The sequence below is a fragment of the Dendropsophus ebraccatus genome, chromosome 14 (assembly GCF_027789765.1).
Source record: "Dendropsophus ebraccatus isolate aDenEbr1 chromosome 14, aDenEbr1.pat, whole genome shotgun sequence".
Classification (NCBI taxonomy): domain Eukaryota; kingdom Metazoa; phylum Chordata; class Amphibia; order Anura; family Hylidae; genus Dendropsophus; species Dendropsophus ebraccatus.
Genome location: NC_091467.1, coordinates 35,469,370 through 35,497,211, shown reverse-complemented (window position 1 = coordinate 35,497,211; position 27,842 = coordinate 35,469,370). Strand labels below are relative to the sequence as shown.

At 45.5% G+C, this 27,842-nt stretch overlaps 1 protein-coding gene across 3 annotated transcripts in view; it reads left to right on the top strand.

The window, feature by feature from the left end:
- The window catches only part of GNAS (GNAS complex locus), a 128,214-nt gene that overhangs the window by 53,331 nt on the left and 47,041 nt on the right, over positions 1-27,842 (top strand). Inside the window, exon 1 of one of the 3 annotated variants that reach the window (XM_069954000.1) lies at positions 21,299-21,599. The exons of the other annotated variants lie outside the window; for them this stretch is intronic. Coding sequence (XP_069810101.1) covers positions 21,461-21,599 — 139 coding nt within the window. The 5' untranslated portion in view covers positions 21,299-21,460. Of the gene's footprint in view, positions 1-21,298; positions 21,600-27,842 lie in introns of those variants that run through there. 3 annotated transcript variants of the gene reach the window in all.

Below are 27,842 nucleotides of genomic sequence, written 5' to 3'. Positions count from 1 at the left end.
TGGAATGGCGGTCATGTGTGCATATTGACTTTCTACATGTTGTCCTTAGAAGCTTCCAAACGCTGTACTTGGCTGTCTCCGTTAGCACTTATGTACAGTACATGATGTGGCCAACACTCTATTCTGACAGAACAGTTACTATCACCTCCTGTAGTTAGATCAGCTTCCTAAGTACAGCTGGAATAGGAAGAATCTCCAATGTCAGCGAGTTGACCCTTTTATCATAGCAGTCCATGCCTGTGGCATTATCAAGATGGAGTCCTACCTTCAGTTGGGTCATCGGTTTTCCAAAATGCTGATCAGACACTGGAGAAATGCTCTGTGGTCAGCCCCTAAGCCTGTGGTCAGTGAGTATGCAAACACATTACTAATATACAAAAAGGAAGGAATAAGGGGGGGGCGATGTAATAAAAAAAAAAAAAAAAGGCTGCAAAAAAAGCAATTTTTAAAAAATTTAAAAGTATATAAAATATAAAAAGAAGACATTTATAAAGACGTGAACAAAAAAATTAAAAAAGGGAAAAGAGAAAAGTTTATCTCTATATAAAATCCTTTCCAGGTCTGGTCATTGAGGGGTTAATATATACATTGGGTGCTTTCCCCAGAGTATACATTGACTGGCACTATACTAATATAGCACGCCGATAGTCATCATCAGCAGGACCCGGCTGTAATACACAGCAGGGATCCTGCTTCAACACGGAGATCCCAGCAGCTTAACCCCTTAGATGCTGGGATCAGTAGCGTCTGCAGCATCAAAAAGGCAGGCTCCCTCAGGCAAACACAGTCACAGGTGCCAAAGGTTACTGTGGGATCTGGAGACCTGACATGGCTGTATGTCTATTAGGTCATGCCAATGGTACAACCTCTGAATAGCGTTGAATAGCGGCGGCAGGGAGCGCTGAGAGTGCTCGTTTGCTCCTCCAGACGGCCTGTGGAATAGGGCCATTAGGCCTTATTCCCACACTTTGTAATTCAGGAGGTTATGCAGTGTGAAGCTGCACAGTGAATTTGTAGCCCTCCTGGTGACATGTATCAATATGATGCCAAGAAAGCTGAAAGCGTTTAAAGCGAATGTACCACCAAGTACATTGCTTTGGTTTTTCTAACAATCAAAAGTTTCGATCGATCCGGGTCTGAATGTTCAGACCTGTACCGATCAGGAGGCGACAGGAAGTCCTTTAATTTTCAGTATGATATTGTCTCCCTGGCAGTTCCCCAGCTCCTCCCTCAACAGATCGTCCTCAGAAATCTTTGCTGGATCATGTTTCTGAGCTCGAGCCTTGCCTTGTGTTTACAGTATGCTGCTTTATATTTATTCTCTTACCAACTGCGATACGCCTTTTTACAGCAGCAAACAGACCCTGTGCTATTAGGTATGTGTTAGGGCCCTATTACACCGAGCGATAATCGCCCAAATCAGGCTAATTTGGCCGATTATCACTGGGCGGTCTGTCAGCTCAGAGAAGCTGCAGCACGCGGTGCTGTGAAGCAAGCAGAGGGTGGGAGAAGACAGGCAGTGTGGAGAGTTAATATGTGAACAGTTTAGGGCAAGGGCTGCTTGGACATCGCTAACAATGTCCGTACATCCATTGCTAAACAATAATTGAACCGTGTATTAGGCTCAGTATACGAGCGCCGATCTAGCAGACCAGCGCTCGTTTACATTATTAACTAATAGAACCCTTAGGCTAAGTTCACACTGTACGTCCCAGATATAGGTTAGCATCCCATCCTGAAGTATACCATAGCAAAAAGCAGCAGGTCCATTTACTTTGAAAGGATAGTTCAGCAAAAAAAATTGTCTTTCAATTAACTGGTGCCAGAGATTTGTAATTTACTTCTATTAAAAAAGCCGGAAGTATTCTGGAGAGCAGGGGAGGCTTTCTATGGGAATATGCTGCTGCTCTGGACAGTTCCTATCATAAACCAAGGTGGCAGCAGAAAGCAATGTGTCAGACTGGAAAGCATACATCACTTCCTACAGGACATCTAGAAGCTGATTTTTTTTTAATAAAAGTAAATTATAAATCTTCTGGCACCAGTTGATTTGAAAGATTTTTTGTTGTTGCTAAACTACCTTTTTAAAGTCCTGCTTATTGCCAGGATGCTAATGTATACCTGGGATGTACAGCAATATAGGTAGTGATTATCAGGCTGATCACTTGATATTGACTTCTTCTAAACTTCTAAAAAAAAAAAAAAATCTTTCATGGGTTTCCTATCTCCCTGTGTAATAGGGAAATGATGTAGACCACAAAAATGATCCAACCATTGTTTGTGTGGCCCCCTCCCGTGCAATGGTTAAGCTTTGTAATAGGCTTAGTAAATTAGCATCTCAGAAGATTGGCACCTATTTACATTGTGTATGTAAGAGGGCCCTTAGGGTCCTATTACACGGGTCAATGGGGGCCCGATAATAGCTGTAAACAAGCGCCTATTACACGGCCCTATAATCATTTAACAAGGGCTGCATGGACATCGTTAGCGATGTCCTTGAAGCTTAAACTTTATACATTACCTATCCATGCTGCAGGGTCCTCTTGCGGCCTGCTCCTCACCGGGTCCCATGTGCTGCAGCTCCAGAGCGGCCTGTCTCAGCTGACAGGCTGCTCAGCCAGTCACTGGCCGCAGCGGTTCTGGCCAGGTGATTGGCTGAGCGGCCTATTATATGATTGTTGTCATCGGCTGATCGGCTGCTAACCTACTCAATGTATGTAAGGAAAGAGAAGAGTACATATAACTGACCAACTTATTGATGATTTTCGTAGAAATAACGGGTGTATTTTTCATAGACGCTGACTATGTTAAGGCTTAGGTTCCCTCTCTGATTTCCTAGGGTCTATAAGGGTATATACGGCACTATGTCATTGGATTGGAATGCCAGCCTGATGGTGCCTTCAGCTTGAGCTCGGCGTGCACGGCTCTGTAACAATGGCATTGTATTTATTTATGCTTAGCCATAACAACACTGGTTTGGAATGAAGCTCTGTTTGTTTAAGTAGGTCAGTTATTGCGGGAGTGGTTTAGGTATTTAATAGCACATTCTATATATAGCATTTGGCTTCCCTCGATGTTACCTGTGTTTTATTAGTGAGTAGACGGGACCAACCTGCAGCGTCATTGTGAGTATATATTGTGCATAAAACCTGCCCAGACCTGTGGAGAAAGTGCAAGCACATTGTTTATGAATACTTAACTCCTTGTCTGCTGTGAACCTTGAAGAGTAGCCTGTTAATATCTAAGCTGGATGACATATTATGCTTCACCTACCCACTAGAGGTAGACATAATCCAATCTTTATGTATGGGATCATGTGTAATTACAAGATCTTCATTGTATGGCCTCATCGGCATACACCTCCCAACTACTATAGATGACCAAAATACACTTATATAATACTCTACAGATAGAACACTGCAACCATCAACATTACTGGTTACAGGACAGGACAATAATTACAAATAACAATATTATTCCTGTATAGTGAACGGCGTAATTGAAAAGAGAAAAAGAGGACGCCGGGATTGCTGATTTATTTGTTACATTATATATAAAAAAGCAAAAACAACTGGTGTACACAAATTTAATTTACAATTGTTATAAGAGTTGCAATAGGGCAATTTTAATCATAATTGTTAGCAAAAAAAAAAAAGTTTTACTGTAAAAAAAAAAAAAAGTAAAGCATTAGAAAAGCAATGTAAACTTGGCCACTGTTGTATTCGGACTGAAGCATACCATAATGAGTTCATGTCAGGTTTACTGTTAAGTGTATTACATAGACACGGGAACCCCCCAAAAGTTACAAAAATGCATTTTTTCCCCAATTTTGCCCCATAAATAATATTTTTGGGGTTCTTTCATACATGTTATGGTGGATTGAAACCCGCCATTGCAAAAAAAACAACAACAAGCCCTTACATGGCCACATAGATGTAAAAATAAATGCTCTTAGAAGACAAGGATAAAAAAGCAAAAGTGAAAATTGGCCTGGTCATTTAGGCCATTTTGGGCTGTGTCATAGGGGGTTAAAAGGCACGCCCACTTTTGGGGGTTTGGGACAAAAACAACAGGTTGGTCAGGTTTGGGAAATTTTGTGTCACACACCATTAGTAAATAAGGCAGAACACTAAACCGTCATGGAAAATGGATACAAACTGTTCTGCTGGACTACATTAGTAAATCAGCCCCAATATCTCTATAAATCCTGCACACATCTTTTCGTTGCTTTAAAATACCTCACTGCATCAAGGGTGGTATATGTGAATAAATAGATTGGACATGAAGAATCTGGCCGCATATATAAACCTCAGTCAGTGTGTATGAAGGTGCTGGCTTCAAGGCTACGGATTGCTTTCCTAAGAGAGTCATATAAATAATTGTTTCTTCACTCTGTCCTGATAGTGTTCTGTGTCCACTGCAGATAAATGGCTTGGGCAGTCTAAACACTGAGTACAGCATAAAAACAACAGTAACACAGACCAAATACACACAGCCTCCTACACCACAGAGACCTCTTACACACCGGGGGTGGTGCTGTACAAGTGAAATTTTTCTGAGGTTCACGGTCCATGACCACCTAAATGTGTAAGTGTAATAACCTTTCTTTAAAATTTTTTTATACCTCCTGATGTATACAGCTCCTAGGCAGATAAATGTGTCTTCTTGGTTACAGTCTAAAAACAAACCTGTCCGTCCCGGCAGCTATATGACATCACTTTTTCTGTGCACTCTTGTGGTCCCTGTTAAAAAACTGAATCCTTTAGATCAAGAGCAGCACTCTGGGACTCCTCACCACTCCTTCTTTCTCCCTCTTCTTCATGAATAATCAATGCTGCCAGGCCTCCTGCTCTCTTAGCTGTCAGTCAGTGTCTCTGATTGCAGATCAGTCCTCTGTAGGTAGTTTATGCCTGAAAGAAACACTTAGGGGGGCATTTATTAAGTTCGGCGTTTTTTAGGCCGGACTTAAAAATGCCCCCGCAGCTCCGGCGCTACGGAGATTTATGTAGAGGCGGATTGCCTCTACATAAATCCCGTGCGCGCCGGTGCGCACCGCCGAAAACCTACGCCAGCTGAGGACTGGAGTAGGTTTTCGGCGTATATTTGGGCGGAACGGATGGTAAATCGCGTGGACTCTGAGTCCGCGCCCTGTTCCGCCCACTACACGCCCCCTTTCCGCCCCCCTGGCGTACTTGGTGGAAAGTGCCGATTTGCGAATATTTTATTCGCAAATCGGCCATTTGCGTATAAAAAAATACGCAAATCGGCACTTTCCGCCAAAAATCATCCGTACGCCGGATGATACATGTGGCCCTTAGGGTGCATTTACACAGAGAGATTTATCTGACAGATTTTGGTAGCCAAAGCCAGGAATGGATTTGAAAAGAGGATAGATCCCAGTCTTTCCTTTATTACCTGATCCCTGTTTATAATCTGTTATAGGCTTTGGCTTCAAAGATCTGTCAGATAAATCTGTCTGTGTAAACACACCATAAGATATAGTTGAATCACTAAACCCAAATGTGTTGGAGCTGTGGTCAAGGAGTAAATCACCTGTCTAGAGAACATTAGCAGGTTTTTCTTTTGTTCGAATCTCCTGATGCAAATGAAATGTAGGGTTTATAGTTTTTATTTTTTCCCTTATTATTGTATCATTTTTTAGGCTGGGTTCACACTATGTATATTTGAGGCTGTATTTGGTCCTCATGTCAGGTCCTCATAGCAACCAAAACCAGGAGTGGATTGAAAACACAGAAAGGATCTGTTCACATATTGTTGTAATTGAGTGGATGGCCGACATATAACGGTAAATAACTTCCATTATTTCAATATAACAGCCGTTGTTTTAAAATAACAGCACATATTTGCCATTAAATGACGGCCATCCACTCAATTACAACATTATGTGAACAGATCCTTTCTGTGTTTTCAATCTACTCCTTGTTTTGGTTGCTATACAGCCTCAAACATACAGCCTCAAATATACGTAGTGTGAACATAGCCTTAAAGTGCAAAGAATTCCCCATCAGATCCAAATTAGTTTTAAAAATTAGGTTTTTTTTAATACAATGATGCAAAAAATAAAAATTTTCTTTTTTTCACATCATTGTTTAAACTAAACTAACTTGAACCTAATTGGGAATTCTTTGCACATTGATACAATAATGGGGGGGAAAAAAATTATATTTCATTTCCAGCAAGGAATTCGAACCTAAGAAAGACCTGGTGGTGGTTTCTAGACAGGTGATTTACCCCTACACCACAGCTCCAACACAGGCTAGTAGATTAAACTATATCTGATAGCAGATCAGTCCTCTGCTGGCAGATACTGACAGCTGAGCAAGCAGTAGGCCAGGCAGCATTGATTATTCATGAAGAAGAGGGAGGAGGAAGGAGTGATGAGATGTTCCAGAGTGTGGCACAAACACTGAGCCACAACTCCTGTTTGACACTTCATTACAGTAGAAGACCTGAGTGAGCACCAGTGGTAGGGCAAGGTGCTGACAGATTCCCTTTAACCCCTAGACGAACCATGACGTAAATGTACGTCATAGCGCCGCAAAGGGGTGTTCAGATCTTGGCTGCTATCTGCACCCTGGGACCGCAGCAATTAGCGGGCATGGTCCGTTCATTGTGCCAGTTAATTAATCAATTAAATGCAGCTGTCAAAGCGCTGCATTTAAATGGCTGCTTTAACGTATCCATGGTGGTCTAGTGGGGGGATTGCCCCCCAACGATGCGATCGCGGTCCCTCCATCAGGGCTGGCTGGGGGTCTGCGTTGTGATGACGCTGATCCCAGCTCAGTGATCTATTGTTCCTGGCTGCAGCAAGCCAGAGCAATAGATCGGCTATCTCATTGATCTATGCAATATATCTATACTGCATAGATCTCAATGAGAGATCAATGTAGTTATACTAGAAGATCTAGTATGTGTGTTAAAAAAAAGTTTTTTAATAAAAAAAAACTCCTCCCCTAATAAAAGTCTGAATCACCCCCCTTTTCCAATTTTAATTTTATAAAAAGAAATAAATTAATAAACATATTTGGCATTGCTGCGTGCGTAATTGCCCGAACTATTAAATTATCACATTCCTGATCTCGCATGGTAAACGCCGTGAGCGCCAAAAAATTCTGAAGCGCAAAGTTGCAAATTTTTTGGTCGAATCAAATTCAGAAAAATTGTAATAAAAAGCGCATATGCGCGATCAAAGTACAGATAGAAAGTACACATCATGATGCAAAAAATTACACCTCACAAAGCCCTATAGACCAAAGGATAAAAGCATTATAAGTAATAGCAATTTTAACAAATTAATTTTTTTTAAAAGGTTTTAATTTTTTAAAGCTGTCAAATAAAATAAAGTCATGCAAGTTACATATCGTTGTAATGGTACTGACTTGAGGAACATGCATAACATGTCGAATTTACCATAAGGCAAACAGCGTAAACACAAACTTTTCTATTTCACAGCACATATAATTTTTTTCTGGTTTCACAGTATACTTTATGCAAAAATTAGGTGAAAAAAAAAGGTGAAAAAATGCCACTGCTATGGCCTTTTAAGCACGAGGAGGAAAAAAACAGAAGCGCAAAAATTTAAATTCGCCTGGTCTTCTAGGGGTTAAGCAGAAAGTTAGTTTAAGCCCAATCTAGTTAAAATGTACATGTCACAGCCTGCTTCTGAATCAGCGGCGAGATCCTCTGTTAATCCATAAGTTTGGGTCTCCAAGGATACTGACATGCAACGAGACCATAATGCGCACAACCCCAATTGGATGCAATACTTTCTGGAGATTAGTTGAACTGAGGGTGTCTGGTCCACATTATTGGGTCGTAAGCAAGGGCAACAGGTTATCAAAACAATGCAGGCACATGGGGGATTAGTAGGTTTATATCTCTCAAATGGTAGTTTCAGAAATGCTTGTACATTTGAAATATGTTTAAAGTTTACCTGTCGTTTTTAAAAAAAACTTTTGACTTTGATTTGGTCTGGGTGAGAATCAGCTGGGAGGGGTTTGCTTCTTGCTCTGTAACAGTGAGAGTCGGGCTCCATAGATTTACATTAGCAGCCCAACTCATCATGTGACACAAAGCCGGGCACAGAGCCGGACTTCTCCTGGCTCGTTCTCACAATCAGTACGGGTCTGAGCAGTCACAGCCGGACCAATCAAAACTTGTGATATGTCTCTATGACAAATCAAAATTTTTTTGAAATGACAAGTGCACTTCAATTTCACATCAGTGTAGACCTAGTTTTCTTATGACACAGCCCCGAAGAAAATAAAAATCGTTGCCATATTCTGAGAACCGTAACTTTTCTTTATATTTATCCTGATGGAACTATTTTGTTTTTACAGGAGAAGTTTTTATTCAAAGTTTTAATTGGTACCATTTTTGATATCTGTGATTTTTTCGATCACTTACTTTTCCAAGGTGGATAAACAGAAATGAAGCAGGTTTTTCTATTTTTTACCACCATCTTTCACCGTGTAAGATAAATACTTAATTTTTTATTGATCCCCTAAAGAGATTTTGACACACAGACAGGCAAAGTACTCACCATGCTTGAGGCATGACCGGGTAAGAAGACACACGAGGCAAACGCTGGGGTGCCAGTGGTCTCATTGTCCTTGACGCGGGTCCCCTGTACAACTACGGTGGGCTAGAATAAGGGATATTCAAAATTAAAGAGGAACTATCAGCAGGTTAGACTAATCTATAGCGTCGGGGATGCAGAGGAGGAAGGTATGTGTCTTCCCTTCCTTCTTGGCGCCATTCCCACACCGAAGTAATCGGAGTCGAGGTAATCTTTGCTCCAGTGCACTATTAGGAGCACTTCCTCGTCTCTACAGCATCATCTGGCCCGCCCCTTCTAATGGTAATCAATGGAAGGGGTGGTCCGGATGATGCGGCAGTGCTCCTAAGGAGGATTCAGAGTGGTGTTTACCCCGACCAACAGCACAGGACCAGTGGCTGGGGTAAAAGTAAGACACATACCTTCCTCCTCAGTGTTCCCGGTGCTATATGGGATTAGATTCGTCTAACCTGCTGATATTTCCCCTTTAAAATATGTATCCTCTATTCCCAGGATAAATGTCATATTGTGAAAAGAAAAAAATATTCAAAAAGTTCTTTATTTTATTCCAATATCAATGTTACAGGTAGAGAATACAGCGTGCTGTGTGGTGTTACAGGTAGAGAATACAGCGTGCTGTGTGGTGTTACAGGTAGAGAATACAGGGTGTTGTGTGGTGTTACAGGTAGAGAATACAGAGTGCTGTGTGGTGTTACAGGTAGAGAATACACCATGCTGTGTGGTGTTACAGGTAGAGAATACAGAGTGCTGTGTGGTGTTACAGGTAGAGAATACAGCGTGCTGTGTGGTGTTACAGGTAGAGAATACAGCATGCTGCGTGGTGTTACAGGTAGAGAATACACCATGCTGTGTGGTGTTACAGGTAGAGAATACAGAGTGCTGTGTGGTGTTACAGGTAGAGAATACAGCGTGCTGTGTGGTGTTACAGGTAGAGAATACAGTGTGCCGTGTGGTGTTACAGGTAAAGAATACAGGGTGCTGTATGGTGTTACAGGTAGAGAATACAGTGTGCTGTGTGGTGTTACAGGTAGAGAATACAGCGTGCTGTGTGGTGTTACAGGTAGAGAATACAGCATGCTGTGTGGGGCGACAGGTAGAGAATACAGCGTGCTGTGTGGTGTTACAGGTAGAGAATACAGTGTGCTGTGTGGTGTTACAGGTAGAGAATACAGGGTGCTGTGTGGTGTTACAGGTAGAGAATACAGTGTGCTGTGTGGTGTTACAGGTAGAGAATACAGTGTGCTGTGTGGTGTTACAGGTAGAGAATACAGCGTGCTTTGTGGTGTTACAGGTAGAGAATACAGCATGCTGTGTGGTGTTACAGGTAGAGAATACAGCGTGCTGTGTGGTATTACAGGTAGAGAATACAGCATGCTGTGTGGTGTTACAAGTAGAGAATACAGGGTGCTGTGTGGTGTTACAGGTAGAGAATACAGCGTGCTGTGTGGTGTTACAGGTAGAGAATACAGTGTGCGGTGTGGTGTTACAGGTAGAGAATACAGTGTACGGTGTGGTGTTACAGGTAGAGAATACAGTGCTGTGTGGTGTTACAGGTAGAGAATACAGTGTGCTGTGTGGTGTTACAGGTAGAGAATACAGCGTGCTGTGTGGTGTTACAGGTAGAGAATTCAGCGCGCTGTGTGGTGTTACAGGTAGAGAATACAGCGTGCTGTGTGGTATTACAGGTAGAGAATACAGCATGCTGTGTGGTGTTACAAGTAGAGAATACAGGGTGCTGTGTGGTGTTACAGGTAGAGAATACAGCGTGCTGTGTGGTGTTACAGGTAGAGAATGCAGTGTGGTGTTACAGGTAGAGAATACTGCAATGTGTGAACACAGCCTAGATGTTCTGCAACAGCTTTGGGCAGGGAATAGGCAGGGTGCAGGACTGTGATGAACAGCTGAGGGAAAGCATTGCATTCTGTAACCTGTAGTACTGTGTACAACTGATAAACCAGGAAGTGCAGAAACACAAAAAAGAACAAAACCCCCAAAACAAATGGATTTTTGGTAGTTTAAAAAATGGGATAGGTAAGTAAAGCTTTATGCTTCTGCAGAAGTTCCATTTTTTTAACCTCTACCTGGAGTTCCCCTTTAATTGTCTATAGAGGTATTGAAGACATCATAGCACTTGTTGCTCCATTCCATAACATTTTTTTCCCCTGTTCTTGAGTATCCTGTAGATAAGGAACAGGTATTTAAACTTGGACTGACCACCAAACACCCAAAAAATAAAATTCCAGAATTTCCAATTTTTGGCACCTTGAATTTTTGGCAACGTAAAACAATAAAAGACCGAAAGTCCTATCTGCCATAAATTGGTATCAATAAAAACAAGTCCACACACAGCTCTTGAGACACAAAGTAAAAATATTATATCTACAAGGTTTGAAAAAAACTCAATTGAGTGAGCTGAAACATTGGCTGCTGTGATGCATAAAATAAAATAAAAAATCACTGTTTTTGGAGTTCTGTAATAATCTCTCTATATGTATTTTCTTCCAACAGCAGTAAAATATAACAAAAATGAATAAATATATAGGGTAGTGTTGTAGAATAAAGTTAACATGTAGGCTGGGTTCACACCACAGTTTCTCGGTCTGTCGAGGATATCTAACTTGTGAAAGCAATGCCAACATATACTGTGGCGGATAGCAGTGGGCCCCATTCACTTCAATTGCACATTCATTATGACAAGTGACTCCATATGGACCATATTCACTGATTAAATGGGACTCAATACCACAGTGTGCTACTGAGACCGGTTACATTAGGGTATACCAGTGGAAAGCGGCCCGATTTAAGACACCCAGGGGAAGATTTATCAAACTGGTGTAAAGTAGAATTGTCGTGGTTGCCACTAGCAACCAATCAGATTCCACCTTTCATTTTTCAAAGAGTCTGTGAGGAATGAAAGGTGGAATCTGATTGGTTGCTAGGGGCAACTGAGACAATTCTACTTTACACCAGTTACCTTTTATAGTAAAATAAAGGAGTCGATCCCACAGAAAACAAACCCTCATATGGGTCTGTGGAATAAAAGCCATGTGCCGATGTGAATATTGCCGTGTACGTGGTTATGGGACTTTGTGGATTGTGTTTCCGATTGCCAAGCATTGCTGAGTGTCCCAGGTTGATGACTTTGTAGCAGACTGAGCATACACAATGGAGAAAGCGTCTGTTGTGTAGATATTCTCTCTCTTCATAATGATGGCTGCTCATTTACACAATTCTATGTGAAGTTTTGGTCTACAGAGCTTTGGCGTCAAATGTAAAATTCAAGCTTTCTCATATTTATAGTGATAGTCCATCTGAACGGTGTGGGTACCACTCCTCACATACCCACCAATCGGGGGTGAACACTGCCGCCTCTTCATTGATGCGTACTATGTTTTATGTTTTTACATAGTTACATAGAAGATTGTCGGCAGAAAAAGACCATCTGGTCCATCTAGTCCATTCTTATATTATATTTTCTCATCTTAGTATAGATATGTTTATCCCAGGTAGATTCACATTCACTTATTGCATCTACTGCTCTTTCTGTGAAATAAAACTTTTTCATGTTGTATTCTTTATTTTAGTGGTTTTATTTCACGAGAGTAGTAAACATATAGGTCTGTTTGGGCCAGATATTTAGCATATCACTTTTTGATACTAAATTACATGAAGGTGCTTGTAAGTGTTATGTGCAGAACGGCATTTGACAATGTTTAGGATTCCTATAGTTTATAGGGGTATAATATGAGGCTTTTAGGGTAGCTTCACATGTAACGTATCCGCAGCGGATTTTTCACTGCAAATTCGCATCGAAGTCTGCTGCGGATACTTGCCCATTCACTTCAATGGGCTGACATACTCACAGCAGGATTGTCATCGCTGGTCTGGCTTGCTTCGGGGGCCCCCAGTGTCTCCTGGCAGTCAGCCAATCAGTGCGCTGCAGCGGGGTTAATGGCACTGAGTTTGACATACAGCGGGATGACAACCCTGCTGCGAGTATGTAAGCCCATTGAAGTGAATGGGCAAGTATCCACAGCGGATTTCATTGTGAATTCACAGCGAGAAATCCACTGCGGATAAGTTACGTATCCTTAATCTTATTGTTCAGGTTTTATTTGTGTATCTCAGAAGTGTGACATATTTTCCTGTTCTGTAAGGTTTCCCATATTGTTCTGTTGTCCTTCCTACAAATGTATATTGTATAGTGTATTTTACAGTTATAGGCTATGTTCACACTACGTACATTTCAGGCAGTTTTTGGTCCGCAAGTCAGGTCCTCATAGCAACCAAAACCAGGAGTGGATTGAAACGCTCTGTTCACACAATGTTGAAATTGAGTGGATGGCCGTCATATAACGGTAAATAACTGCCATTATTTCAATACAACAGCCGTTGTTTTAAAATAACAGCAAATATTTGCCATTAAATGACGGCCATCCACTCAATTACAACATTATGTGAACAGAGCGTTTCTGTGTTTTCAATCCACTCCTGGTTTTGGTTGCTATACAGCCTCAAAAATACAGCCTCAAATATACGTAGTGTAAACTCAGCCATAAATTGCATATTTAGCCTCCATTTACACACTGGCAAAGTGCCTGACCTGACCATCAGTTTAAGTTTTCCACATGAATAGACTGGCGCCGGCCCAGCCTGAAGCACTGAAGGTGGACTCACCTGCCCCCAGTGAGATGAAACTCCCCTCCCCTCTGTCACATGGCTCCATTAGAATCAATGGAGTAGTTTCACAGAGGAGACGGGTTTCCTCACATTAGGGGCGGGCGGCCTACCTCCAGTGCTACAAGCCAATGCCAGAGAATAGAAAGGCAACATGCACGGGAACCGGGCTGCGGTTCAAAAAGAGGACTGTGGAACTGGCAGTAAAAAACTTAAAGCAATGTACTTGATGGTACATTCTCTTTAAAGGGAAACTGACAGCATGGATATGAATATATCACATGAGCAGTGCATACATACCTTTTGTGATGCTGTATGATCTGGCATCTTCATAAAAAAAAACGTTCATTTCAGGCTGACCGTGTCACAGAGACGAGTCTGTGACACTGTCAGTTCCCGCTGTGTCTCCGGGCCGCTGCCCCGCCTCTTCCTGAATAATTGACAAACACATCTTTAGTTGCACTGGATTTGAACATGAGCTGGCTGTCAATCATTCTGGAGGAAGCAATATGGCGGCCTGAAGACAGAGTAGTGGCCAGAGAGCAAGGCAGACGCAGACCCATCTCAGTTACACGGTCACCAGAAATAAAGAATGTTTTTCCCTAAGACCCCAGGTATGTATGTGATCGGCTTCTGGAAACCGGCAGCACAGAATATGCATATCTGTGCTTTCAACTGCCCTTTAAAAATGCACCCTGTTTACATGATTTTCATGGGTGAAGTTGACGGCCTACAGTATCTCAATGGCTAATCAGAAAAATCCAACCCTCCTGTTGCTAGTTGTTTGGCCGGCCACAGTTCCACAAGTAGGCTATGAATGAGCTGGAAGCTACAGCTGGGAGTTGTGGTACTGAAATGCTGCAACACAGCCCCCAAAAAGGAAACCAATCACCACCAAATCGCCTCTGAACCTATAAATAAAATGTAATATAGCCTGTTTCCAAACATATAAATAATCGTATCAATGTTACTCATATCCTCCAAAAATGTACTTTGTAAATCTCTATATGTGAATTATACTTATAAAGGCATCAGGGTGGTCCTCACCACCAAAATAGTCACGGCTGGCAGGACAAATCCTCTGCAATCTCTCGGGCTGTAGGGCGCTCAAGGACGGCCCCTGTGTGATGCTGCAGATACTGAGAACCATAACCAGAGAGGCGGCGTGATTATGGAGGATTGTTCCCACCGGTTGTGATTAGTTCGGTACTGAGGACAGCCCCAATAAGTATTATTTACATATGGTGCGGGAGAGTTAAAAAAAAGTCTATTTTGGGGGGGGGATATGAGTAATGCTGATACCTATTATTTATATGTTATATTACACTGTATTTATAGGTTCAGAGATAGTGGTGATTGGTTCCCTTTAAGGTGAATTGGTTTCTGGTTTTCTTCTGGTGCAACAGCCATCCCAATCATCTTACTGGTAGGGGACACCAGGTGTCAGCTCCCTGTAGATCAGCTACTGACAGCTTATTCTGGGTAATGGTGCGTTTACACAGAGAGATTTATCTGACAGATTTTTTAAGCCAAAGCCAGGAAAAGACCATAAACAGGGAACAGGTCATAAAGGAAAGACTGAGATTTATTTTCTTTTCCAATACATTCATGTCTTTGGCTCCCAAAATCTGTCAGATAAATCTGCCTGTGTAAACGCACCTTAAACACCATCAATTAAAGTGTACCTGTCACTCCAACTGCAGCCGGATCAGCAGTGAATTTCTCTTTTAATACGGAAAGTGACAACAAACCACGCGAAATGCACTCGAAATTCACCGCTGATCTGGCAGCAGTTGTAATGGTAGGTACCCTTTAACCTGAATAAAACCCTTAGGGTACAAACACACACTGTATACGCAGCAAATACACAGCAGATTTGATGCTGTGTTCAGTTTTTTAGATCTAATCTGCTGCGTATTTGCTGCATATCGCAGCAGTAAATAAGCTGCGTATACGGTGTGTTTGTTTGTACCCTTAGGGTGCCTTCCCACGTACCGTATCGCTGCTTATTTCTCGCACAAAACTTGCATCAAACTCGCATGAAAGTAGCTGCGTTTTTTGTGGTGTTGAACTCGCCTGTGAAAATCATATGAAAATCAAAACTCCCATGTAAAAATCGCACCAAACACGCAGTGAGAACACACATACATTGCCCATGGGCACACCTCTTTGGCACTTTAGTGCAAGAAAAAATAAGCATCCAAAAGCATCTGTGAGTTCAGATACTGATGCTGGAGGAGAGGGCCAGGCTCAGTCTGTTCTGGCTCATCCCAAATGTGTTAATTGGGGCTATGTGCAGCCAAACAGGTTTTTCCACACCAGACTCCCCGCAACAATTGTCTAAAATATCTTGGAATGCTAAAGCATTCAGGTTTTCCTTCACTAGAACTAAGGGGTCTAGGCAAACCCCTGCAAAACAACCTCATAGCATTATCCCTTATGCCCAAACTTCACAGCTGGCACAATGCAGTCAGACAGGTAACATTCTCCTGGCATTCACCAAACCCAAACTCATCCATCAGATGCCAGATAGAGAAGCTTTATCATGACCAGCACGCCACAGAACACGTTTCTTCTGAAGAAGTGGTGGATTTACACCATTCAATCTGATGCTTGCTAAGGTTTGCATGCAGCTGCTCAGGCACTGTCTAGTTTTGGTGGTGGTTTCCTGTTAAAGTACTACACTGGTGTCAGTGAGGTCTATACAACAAGACACTCTATGACAGATGTTTATAAAGGCAGACTGCATTGGGAGGTTCTGAATTTTACACACCTGTAGCAATGGGGCTGAAAACCTTAAAGGGGTAGTTCACTAAAAATGTTTTCTTTCAAATCAACTAGTGTCAGAGACTTGTAATTTACCTCTATGTTATTCCAATACTTATCAGCTGCTATATGTCCTGCAGGAGGTGGCATATTTTTCCGTGTCTGAAGAGCAGGAGAGCTTTTCTATGGGGATTTGCTACTGCTCTGGACAAAAAGTTCCTGTCCTGGACAGAGGTGGCAGCAGAGAGCACTGTCTCAGACTGGAGAGAATGCACCACTTCCTGCAGGACATACAGCAGCTGATAAGTACTGGAAGATTGGGGATTTTTTAAAAAGAAGTAAGTTACATATCTCTGGTACCAGCTGATTTGAAAGAATTTTTGGGGGGTTGACTACCCCTATAATTCAATGATTTAGAGCTGGGGTCCACTACTATTGTGTGTGTGTGTATATATATATATATATATATATATATATATATATATTTATTTGTTTGTTTGTTTTACAGGATCAGAGCTAGGTATTAGCATAGCCTACTAAGCTATACAAATCCCATACACCATAAACATAGGGGAAAACACATATATATATATATATATATATATATATATATATATATACACACACACACACACACACACACACACAGTGGTACCTTGGTTTAAGAGTAACTTGGTTTAAGAGCTCACAGTTTTTCAAAATTTTGACTTGGTTTAAGAGAATTGCTTTGGTTTAAGAGCTCCCTGTACTGGGTGAGAGCGCAAGTGGGGGAGGGACATGGCCTGCATAGCAGGGTCTACAGCACTGTACTCTGACTCAGGAAGTCTCCCTCACCTTCCAAATCATAGCAGATCCACTTCAGGCTGGGGCTTGCATCAGGGGACAGGACTGTGGAGGTAATCTCTCCATAGCTGTAACCCCTCTCTCGCCGGACAGAGAGCGCTGCATGTATGTGCCCACATCTGCCCTGCTCATTCCTTCATGCTCCCTGCAGTCTGTCAGCCCTTGTGTTTCCCATCCTCTCCATTACTGTACAGTAACTAATACTATCACATATTCTGCTGTTTCTGAATGTTTGTTTCATCTTTTTTACATGTTATTCAGAATAATTAATGATTATTTTTGGGGTGTGGAACCAATTGTCTGCATTTCTATGATTTCTTATGGGAAAATTTGCTTTGGTTTAAGAGTGATTTGGATTACAAGCGCCGCCCCGGAACAAATTATGCCGTAATCCAAGGCACCACTGTATATATAAATATATATTTATAAACAATGAAATCTCTGCAGTAGTAGAGCACAAGCCGTGTGCATTTACAGAATACATTATTAGCATTCTCTGTAGAGTATAATGTATCATTATTCTCAATGAAGATCCCATGGAGGGTTCTGCGTGTGATTCCCCAGTCACATAAGTCACCCTCCTCTGGGATCCTATTGAGGTTATTAGTTATTGTTTACAGATTTGGGCAGAGTTTCCTCCCGAAAGGCCCAGAATACAAATCCCATAGATGCTGCCGCGTGTGCTGCAAGCTCAGCGTAAGGAAATCCCGGGGCTGGAAGTGGCGTCTCTCCTATGGGACAGGAACCATACACCTGCTGCTTACATCATTTCACTTATGGCTGTACTTAGTGTTCCCTGTACTATAGCCATCACTTGCCGGCTGCAGCTCAGCCTCCCCAGGCTCTCATCTATCTGCTGGCTATGAGCAGCGGCTTCCTGAGCGTGCAGTGAGTCACTATCTATTTACCCATAAAGGTTATTGTATTATAGAACATTGAGTATATTGTGGATCACTGGCGATGATGCCGTACAGGGTCTGTGCACAGCTATACATGTAATAGGGCCTTGTCTGTCCATTTCACATGACAGGCTGGTTGCTAGGGAGATGCTGCCTGTTGTTAGGGATTGTGTCCATAGCAACTCCAGCTTAAAAATGGATGTCTCTAGCCCAATAGATCATTGGGCTACAGCATGGCCACCTGGCACCATAGGTCCCCCGGGCAGACTGCAGATGGTGATCTGGAGGGCCAGGAAAACTTTATGGGGGTCACTTTTTCAAAGTCTGTGTCTTGGGCGTACGCCAGCAGGTGCAGATTTGTTGCGCAAAGCCTGCACCGGCCTTACTAAGAGGTGTGGACTGGGCTTTATTTAAGATTGGCGTACTCGTAAAACGGTCTTCATTAATGTCCCCCTAAGTGTACAGGGTGCTGCTCTCCGGGGTGGGGTTGTCAGTGTGTACAGGGTGCTGCTCTCCAGTGGTGGTGGTGTCAGTGTGTAGAGGGTGCTGCTCTCTGGGGTGGGGGTGTCAGTGTGTAGAGGGTGCTGCTCTCCGGGGTGGGGGGTGTCAGTGTACGTACAGGGTTCTGCTTTACGGGGTCGGGGTGTCAGTGTGTAGAGGGTGCTGCTCTCCGGTGGTGGTGTCAGTGTGTAGAGGGTGTGGTGGTGTCAGTGTGTAGAGGGTGCTGCTCCCCGGTGGTGGTGGGTGTCAGTGTGTAGAGGGTGCTGCTCTTCGGGGTGGTGGGGTGTCAGTGGGTAGAGGGTGCTGCTCTCCGGTGGTGGTGGTGGGGGGTGTCAGTGTGTAGAGGGTGCTGCTCTCCGGTGGTGGTGGGGGGGGGGGTGTCCGTGTGTAGAGGGTGCTGCTCTCCAGTGGTGGTGGGTGTCAGTGTGTAGAGGGTGCTGCTCTCCGGTGGTGCTGGTGGTGTGTAGAGGTTGCTGCTCTCCGGTGGTGGTGCTGGTGGTGTGTCAGTGTGTAGAGGGTGCTGCTCTCCGGTGGTGGTGGGTGTCAGTGTGTAGAGGGTGCTGCTCTCCGGGGTGGGGGTGTCAGTGGGTAGAGGGTGTTGCTCTTCGGGGTGGTGGTGGTGGGGTGTCAGTGGGTAGAGGGTGCTGCTCTCCGGTGGTGGTGGTGGTTGGGTGTCAGTGTGTAGAGGGTGCTGCTCTCCGGTGGTGGTGGTGGGGGGGGGTGTCAGTGTGTAGAGGGTGCTGCTCTCCGGTGGTGGTGGGGGGGTGTCAGTGTGTAGAGGGTGCTGCTCTCTGGTGGTGGTGGGTGTCAGTGTGTAGAGGGTGCTGCTCTCTGGTGGTGGTGGGTGTCAGTGTGTAGAGGGTGCTGCTCTCCGGTGGTGGTGGTGGTGGGTGTCAGTGTGCAGAGGGTGCTGCTCTCTGGTGGTGGTGGGGGGTGTCAGTGTGCAGAGGGTGCTGCTCTCCAGTGGTGGGGGTGTCAGTGTGTAGAGGGTGCTACTCTCCAATGGTGGTGGTGGGGGTTTCAGTGTGCAGAGGGTGCTGCTCTCTGGTGGTGGGGGTGTCAGTGTGCAGAGGGTGCTGCTCTCTGGTGGTGGTGGTGGGGTGTCAGTGTGCAGAGGGTGCTGCTCTCCAGTGGTGGGGGTGTCAGTGTGTAGAGGGTGCTGCTCTCCAGTGGTGGTGGTGGGGGTGTCAGTGTGCAGAGGGTGCTACTCTCCAGTGGTGGTGGTGGGGGTTTCAGTGTGCAGAGGGTGCTGCTCTCTGGTGGTGGTGGTGGGGGTGTCAGTGTGCAGAGGGTGCTGCTCTCTGGTGGTGGTGGTGGGGTGTCAGTGTGCAGAGGGTGCTGCTCTCCAGTGGTGGGGGTGTCAGTGTGTAGAGGGTGCTGCTCTCCAGTGGTGGTGGTGGGGGTGTCAGTGTGCAGAGGGTGCTGCTCTCTGGTGGTGGTGGGGTGTCAGTGTGCAGAGGGTGCTGCTCTCCAGTGGTGGGGTGTCAGTGTGTAGAGGGTGCTGCTCTTCAGTGGTGGGGGTGTCAGTGTGTAGAGGGTGCTACTCTCCAGTGGTGGTGGTGGGGGTGTCAGTGTGTAGAGGGTGCTGCTCTCCAGTGGTGGTGGTGGGGGTGTCAGTGTGCAGAGGGTGCTGCTCTCCAGTGGTGGGGGGTGTCAGTGTGTAGAGGGTGCTGCTCTCCGGGGTGGTGGTGTCAGTGTGTAGAGGGTGCTGCTCTCCGGGGTGGGGGTGTATGAGGTGCAGATATAAAGGGTGGGGGTGTATGAGCTGCTCCTGTGGTGGGGACCTCAGTGTGTACTGCTCACCGGTGTGTGGAGGGGACCGGTATATAGGGGGCGCTGGTGCTGCTCCCCGGTGTGTGGAGGGGACCGGTATATAGGGGGCGCCGGTGCTGCTCCCCCGGGGAGGGCTAACGTTCCCGCCGGCTCCCGCTCCTCACACCCATCAGGCGGAGGTTTGAAGAGGGCGCCCGCCGGAGCTCGGGCCTGACGTCTCCTCATCATGTGAATCGCAGCAGTTTCCCAGAGTGCACCGGGAGCTTTGCCCCACCCCGTGTCTCAGCCCTCATTTCCAAGCCGTGAGAAATAAGAGCAAAATACTGCAAGGAGCAGCAGCCGCGGCGGCGGTACCCCTCCTTCCTTCCTCTACCACCGGGGCACCCCAACATCCCCCCCCGCCCCCAGGGACACCAGCCGGGGGGGAGGAGGACAACACCATCCACAGCCAACAAGAAGAAGGGGGGTTCTGCACCAGATCGGAAACCCTTCCCGGAGGCACCCCAATAATCAGGATTATACCATCCTACAGCCCCCCTCCTTCACCTCGGTGGATTATTCTACAGGACCTGATTCTAAGGGGGGGTTGGTGGTGTGCACCCTGTGACCCGGAGATCCCCAGCACACCACCACCACCGCCGCTGACCCCCCTTCCTCCTCTCTGATGATCGCCGGGCCCGGAGGCTCATCACCGGGGCTCCTCGGTTTGGGGGTCCCCGTCCGACAGGACTGATTAACCCATTCAGTGCCAGGCCTCCCCCGGTTTGCTATTTACCTGGCCGCGCCCCCTGCCGGTGACATTGCGGGCTGCCCCCCTCCCCCCTCCTTTCCTGATCCGCTGATCAATATCGGGGTGCTCCCCCCCACCCCAGTGTGTCCCCCCTCCTCCCACCGCACCGTGTGATCAGACACCGAGAGGAGGAGATACCGGGCCACCATTTTAAGACAGGAAGAAGCTGGAGAGAGAGGGGGAGGCACCCTGACATCCCCCCTTCTCCTCGCCACTATTAGGGGGGCCCCCTCTGCAAATGGTTAATTTGGGGGCGTGTGACCCCCGCGCGGCTGCCGCTCATGATTGACACCCCCCGGGCGGATTAGCGGGCCTCCAGTTCCTATTACCGGGGGTGGGGGGCCTGGGGGGGTGTAGAGAAGACGGAGGCCGCCGCCGCGTGTGGTTTCGCGTTTTTGTCGCGTTGTTTTATCGGGGGAGGGGGAGATTTTTATCGCGTGCCGAGAGGGGGGGGACAGGGAGGGCCGCGGCCTAGTTGTTTGTTTTGTCTCCTCCGTCCCGAGCGGGTTTTCCTGAGCGCGCAGGCCGGCCGGCGGGTGGGGGTGAGCGGCCAGTGACGGGCGGAGTGCTCGGTGTGCTGTGCGAGGCCCTGACCGGGAGCTGAGGAGGAGGATGGGCTGCCTGGGGAACAGCAAGACCGAGGACCAGCGCAATGAGGAGAAGGCGCAGCGGGAGGCCAACAAGAAGATCGACAAGCAGCTGCAGAAGGACAAGCAGGTGTACCGGGCCACGCACAGGCTGCTGCTGCTGGGTGAGAGGCAGGGTGGGGCCTGCTGGGACGTGTAGTGCCGCTGCTCTACACCTCCCCACACACTGTGAGCCAGCATAGGGAGCACCAACAGACGCAAAACTACAACTCCCGCTGTCCGGGCATGCTGGGAGTTGTAGTTTTGCAGTTGGAGAGCCTGACTTTACATTATAGTGTAGCAGAATGGTCCTTGACATGCATTGGCCTTCAGGGCATGCTGGGAGTTGTAGTTTTGCCACTGCTGGAGAGGCCAGGTTTAGATGGTATTGTAGCAGAGCCCTCCAGCAGTTTCAAAACTACAGTTCCCATCATGCCTGAACAGCCTGAGCTAAGACATGAAGGGAGTTGTAGTCTTCCAATGGCTGGAAATTCCCTGACCCTGCTCTAAATGCATTGGCTACTCGGCAGCCTTCAGCTGTCCCCACATGCTGGGGGTTGTAGTTCTGGATTATATCTTAGCTGAATGTAGTCAGGGGTGGGGAACCATGGCTCTCCAGCTGTTTCAAAACTACAACGCCCATCATGCTTTGGCTGTCCGTGCATGATAGGAGTTGTAGTTTTGCAACAGCTGGAGAGCCCGGGTTCCCTACCCCTGATTTAAGTGATTTGACCTGTGTAGTGGTTGCGACTCCCAGCATGTTCCCCCAGCTTTATGATTGCAGCTGGAGAAACCAGGTTTAGATTATTTTGTAGAAGAATGGTGTCAGGGCATGCTGGGAGTAGTAGTATTGCAGCTACTGGAGAGTTGCAGGATGGGAATTATGGCCTAGCAGAATGCTCTCCTGTCTGCACTGACTACCTAGTGCTAGCCAAACTCCACCACCCACAGCTGTCCGGGCATTATGGGACTTGTAGTAGGTTGGGGTAACATCCTAGCAAATCTAATTTCTAAATGCCTTGACCTAGATCAGTGGTCCTCAAGCTGCACAATGCTACAGTCATTGCAGAACTATACCTCCCAGCATGAAACGGCACAGGTTTGGATCACACTATAGCAGAAAGTTCAAACCTCTAAATGCATTGCTGTCCTAGTGAACGCTGCACCACAACTTTCAGCATGCCCATACAGCCCTCGGCCTAGAGCTGGAGAAACTTGGAGAAAATGGCAGTGTTTGCCAACCATTGGCCCTCCAGCTTTTGCAGAACTGCAATTACAAGAATGCTGGGAGTTGTAGTTTTAAAGAAGTGTTTCCCATCCTGTGGGACTGCAGCTGTTGCTACAAGCATGCTGGGAGTTGTAGTTTTGTATTAACCTTAGAGTTGTGTAATCCAGCTGTTGTATAACTGAATCTCCCATGATACTGGGAGCTAGCTAGCTACATGATGGGTAAGCAGGGGGGCATGTCCATACACATGTCTCTGCAAATCGGGCAGGGGGAACCTTCAGCCCTCCAGCTGTTGCAAAACTACAATTCCCATCAATTGTAGGGCCGGAGGTTCCCCATCCCTACTGTAATTGGTGGTCCACAGTAACTTGTCTAATGCTGAACGTCTCCAGTGTTTTCTTAGTCGCCCCCGTGGTCCAGCATTTGCTTTGTCATTGGGAGCTTGTGCTGTGTGATATGTTGCAGTGAATTGCTGAGTCGGCCATCTCTGTATGTTTGATGGGTGTAGATATTTAGCTTTTTTAGTACCTTAGTCATATCATTGGGGTCCGTCCGTCCTGATCCAGTAAACAGCGAGCAACCAGGTCCTAGAGAGAAGTGTTCCCCATTATAGTGTAATGAAATTGCTGTAGTGCTTGTGGGGTTGTTTCTGGAACTTTTTAGACCTCCATATTGTCCTAGTCTTCACCAGTAACAGGATGGGATGTCTCTAAATTGGTGGGATACATTTTATGGCAAGGACTGGAAACCCTCACCTAGTTACAAAACTACATGCCTCATCAATGCTTGGTTGTCCGGGCATGATGGGAGTTGTAGTTTGGCAACAGCTGGAGGTCTAAAGGTTCCCCGTCCCTGTATTACAGTAATGCTTTACATCAGTGTTTCCTAACCTGTGGCGCTCCCCCCCAGGTTGGAGCCTTAGTACTCATCTCTGTGAGGACGAAGTGATCTCATTGTGTTTTTCATGGGTACCTGACAGAAGCAGCAACAAAAAGTTTAGCATTTGCCCATGGCAACCAGATATATATTGGCTCTGTATTCCCTCTCTTAGGGTACAAACACACACACCATATACGCAGCAGATTTGATGCTGTGTTCAGTTGTTTAGATATAATCTGCTGCGTGTGTGTTTGTACCCTTACATGTCTTCTTGGTGTTTGACGCTAGAGATTTGTCCTGACCATCATAAAACCTGCCAGGCCTATGCAGTGGTGAATTGTCCTGCCACACACCATCACATCCATAGATTGAAAACTATCTCCTTCGATAAATGACGGTCTCATTGACATGCCCGTAAGGTCATTTTACTATCGTCCTTTCTTATACTTTGATACCTGGCTAATGGCGGAAGGATCTGCTGTGCAGTCTAAGCCTGGGTTCACACCGGATTGCAGTGGATTTCACGCCATGAGTTCCTCAGCAAAATCCGCTGTGATTCCGTGTCCTGTCAGTTTGTATAGGTTTACGTACTCGAAGCAGAGTTTTCATTCCGCTGTATATATGTAAACCCCCATCCCCCTTAACCTGGCACTGCCCGGTGAATACTTCACAAGTCAGCGCTCCGACCTGCTTCTGTGGCTCCCGGCTCCATGACGTCCCGCTCAGCCAATTAGTGCGCTGTCCTGCTGCAGCTACTGATCTGCTGCGATCGGGTACATGTGAACCCACTCTCAGGGTATGTGCACACTGAGGAAAACACACAGAGACACTCTCCGCCTGTGCCATAGACTCCATTCTATGGTCAGGCAGATTCCGCCCTCCCTGGACTTAGATTCATTCTTTGGGCCGAGGGCGGCATCTGCCTGACCATAGAATGGAGTCTATGGCACAGGCGGAGAGTGAAGCGGGGATGAGCGGCAGAATCTGCCACAAGTCCTCCACGTGTTTGCCTCAGTGGTAGGAATCTGATAAGTGGGGGTCTGAACGCTGGCAGTGGAGGTCCCTTGTCCCCCAGGTGAATGAAACGGCAGCATTCATGTCTGGCCATTAGAGATGGGATCTGTGGCATTTATGGCATATCATGGGTATGACAATACTTTCATACCTGGCTAATGGCGGAAGGATCTGCCGTGTGCTCATACCCTTAGGGTCCATTTACACAGAAAGATTATCTGACAGATTATCTGCCAAAGATTTGAAGCCAAAGCCAGAAAGATTATCTGACAGATTATCTGCCAAAGATTTGAAGCCAAAGCCAGGAATGGATTTTAAAAGAGGAGAAATCTCAGGCTTTCCTTTATGACCTGATCTCTGTTTATAGTCTGTTTCTGGCTTTAGCTTCAAATCTTTGGCAGATAATCTGTCAGATAATCTTTCTGTGTAAATGGACCCATAGAGTGTTTTTTGCAATCCATTTTATGCAAAAAATGGATGAAAAAAAACGAAAGCATTTGTGTGCATTTGTTATGATCTGCTTTTTCATTGTAAAAGGAAAAAAAAAAAAAAAGGGGGGGGGGGGTCAAAACGCATTGATCAAGGTCAACCATGTTTTTGTGTATGCTAAAAAAAAGGATGCATTTTTGATCTGTTTTTTTTTTGTTTTTTTTTGTTATAATAGAAGTCAATGTTTTTCGCATAAGCTTTTGCATAAAATGAATGAAAAAAAGACTGCAAAAGCGCAGTGTGAACCCAGCCTTAGCTGTGTCATGTCTCTGTGCTCAATACTTCTTCCCTGCAAAGATTTCTGGTGTATTGTATGTATATTCTGTCTACCCCCAGGGCTGGGCATATCTCAAGTGCTAGACCATCCTGTGGCAATACAGCTCCTAGTGTGCCCAGTCAGTCAATGGCTCTTGTGTTTTTGCAGGTTGTAAATCAAGGATGGGAAACTTTCATCCCCCCCCCATCTGTTGCAGAACATTCACTTTGCCCTTCCAGGCATGATGGGAACTGGACTTTTGCAACAGCTAAAGGACTGAAGGTTCCCCAACCCTGTTGTAGACCACTAGTCTAGTTTGCCAACCTGTGGCCTTCCACCTGTTGCCATTGGCTGGCTGTCTGGGCATGCTGGGGGTTGTAGCTTTGAGCCAGTGCATCATTGGCCTCAGTAGTCGTTCCTTTTAGACATTTACTGCAGGTACTTTTCATGATTCTATATATAGGGATTACATTGCAACTGTCAGGGCGCAACGCCACCCCGTTTGGTTATAGGAGTGATGGAGATGTGCGACAGGACCAGGGATAGGAATCTGATAAGTGGGGGTCTGAACGCTGGGAGTGGAGGTCCCTTGTCCCCCAGGTGAATGAATCGGCAGCATTCATGTCTGGCCACTAGAGATGGGACCTGCATCTGTGTCATTTATGGCATATCCTGTGTATGACAATACCAGCTAGTGTGCTGTACGGAGAGACCAGTCATGTTTTAGGGTACTTCTACACAGGCTCATTATTGGTAATATACATTGCTAGAAACGTTCAATTACCCGATAATCAGTCTGTGTAAAAGGACCTATACTACTGCCCAGCAGTAGATTTGGGCAGAATGGTTACTGTCGGGAGATGGTTCGCTGAGTAGGGGGCACTGCAAGATGGCACTAATATTGTGGACACAAGCAGCTGCTATTATAAAGATTGATGTAAACCAGTGTCAACTAACCTGTGGCTCTCTGGTTGTTGCCAAACTACAACTCCCAACGTGCCAAGTCAACCATCGCAGATTTTATGTGACTTGTCGTCCGCTGCAGTACAACCCCTTTTACTTACCTTAGCTGCATGGTTGTTTGCTTTCTTGGACAATTATATAATTTTTTTTTTCCAATCGTAATTGTCGCATGCAAGCAAGTTTTTAATTTGGAACTAAGATGTGTCTGAGGCTTTGTGTGAGCAAAGGCGGCATGTATTCCTAGTCTAAATCTATGTTCCCACACAGTATTTTTGCTCAGTATTTTGCAACCAAAACCAGGAGTGGATTGAAAACACAGGCTATGTTCACACACTGCTGAAATTTAGTGGATAGCAGCTACTAACGGCAAATAATTACCCTTCTTTTAAAACATTGGCCGTTATTTGCTGTTAAATGGCGGCCATACACTCAATTTCCACAGTGTGTGAACATAGCCTTTCTGTGTTTTCAATCAACTCCTGGTTTTGGTTGCAAAATACTGACCAAAAATACTGTGTGGGAACATAGCCTAAATCGGTGTTTCTATGGATTCACAATTGGCATTTTTACAAAATAAGACCACTCCTATAGACATGTGATAAAAATTGTGGCATTTTCCTTCCATAGACTTCTGTAGGGGGAAAATGGCAGAAGAAACGCAATTTCTGTATGCATGTTGGTGGTTTGGTCGTCCCGTCTCGTCCCCCCCCCCCCCCCCCCCCCCCCCCCAATTCTCCAACAGAAATCCTTGTCACATGAAGAAACAATCACATGATTTTTAATGAAAAGAAATACGGGCAATAAAATGAAATTTTAAAAAAGCCCATATGTGAAACGCTAGAAAAATTGCTGGCTGTGTTTAGTGAGTGTTACTGAATTTGTGTCTGAGGAGAGCCCGACCTATACCAATGGTTTTTCGTCCCATCGCAGTCAATGCACAGGAAAATTCAGTGTAATGTGTTTTATATAGTGCTGTAGCCCCAGGTCTATTGTTGGAGGAAGAACATTACCAGTAAGATAATTTCCCCCCTCGCCTGGTGTCACTGATCACAGTAAAAGGTTGCACAAATAATTTAGTCACCTAACTTAGATGCTGTTTTCTGTTATGTGACATGACGCTGTGTAGCCCTAGCTTGGATAGCCAAAAAACACCCTACAACCTGTACACTGTGATCACTAGTGCTTGGATACCTTCAGGACTGATCTCCGCAGCCAGAGATTTAATGCTCACTATAGAGGTGGCTGGGGTTCTTGATATGTTTGGTGGTTAGCCTTGTTATAGAATGTTTTTATTGGGGATCTCTGCCACTCTGTCGTCTTCTGAACCACCTTGCGGAATAGTTGGGCATAGTGTTGTGAGGAATTGCATTTACACAGTTTCTAATCTTGAGCTGCTACTCCAGCTTCTTATATTATAGCCGGGAGTGATACAGATATTAGGTTGATGTCTATAGAACATAGACATTACTTAGGGAGGTCCAGGAATGGAAAACTCCCTTTTAGACCCCCAAGGTTTCTGTCTGTGTGTACTGGCTGCAA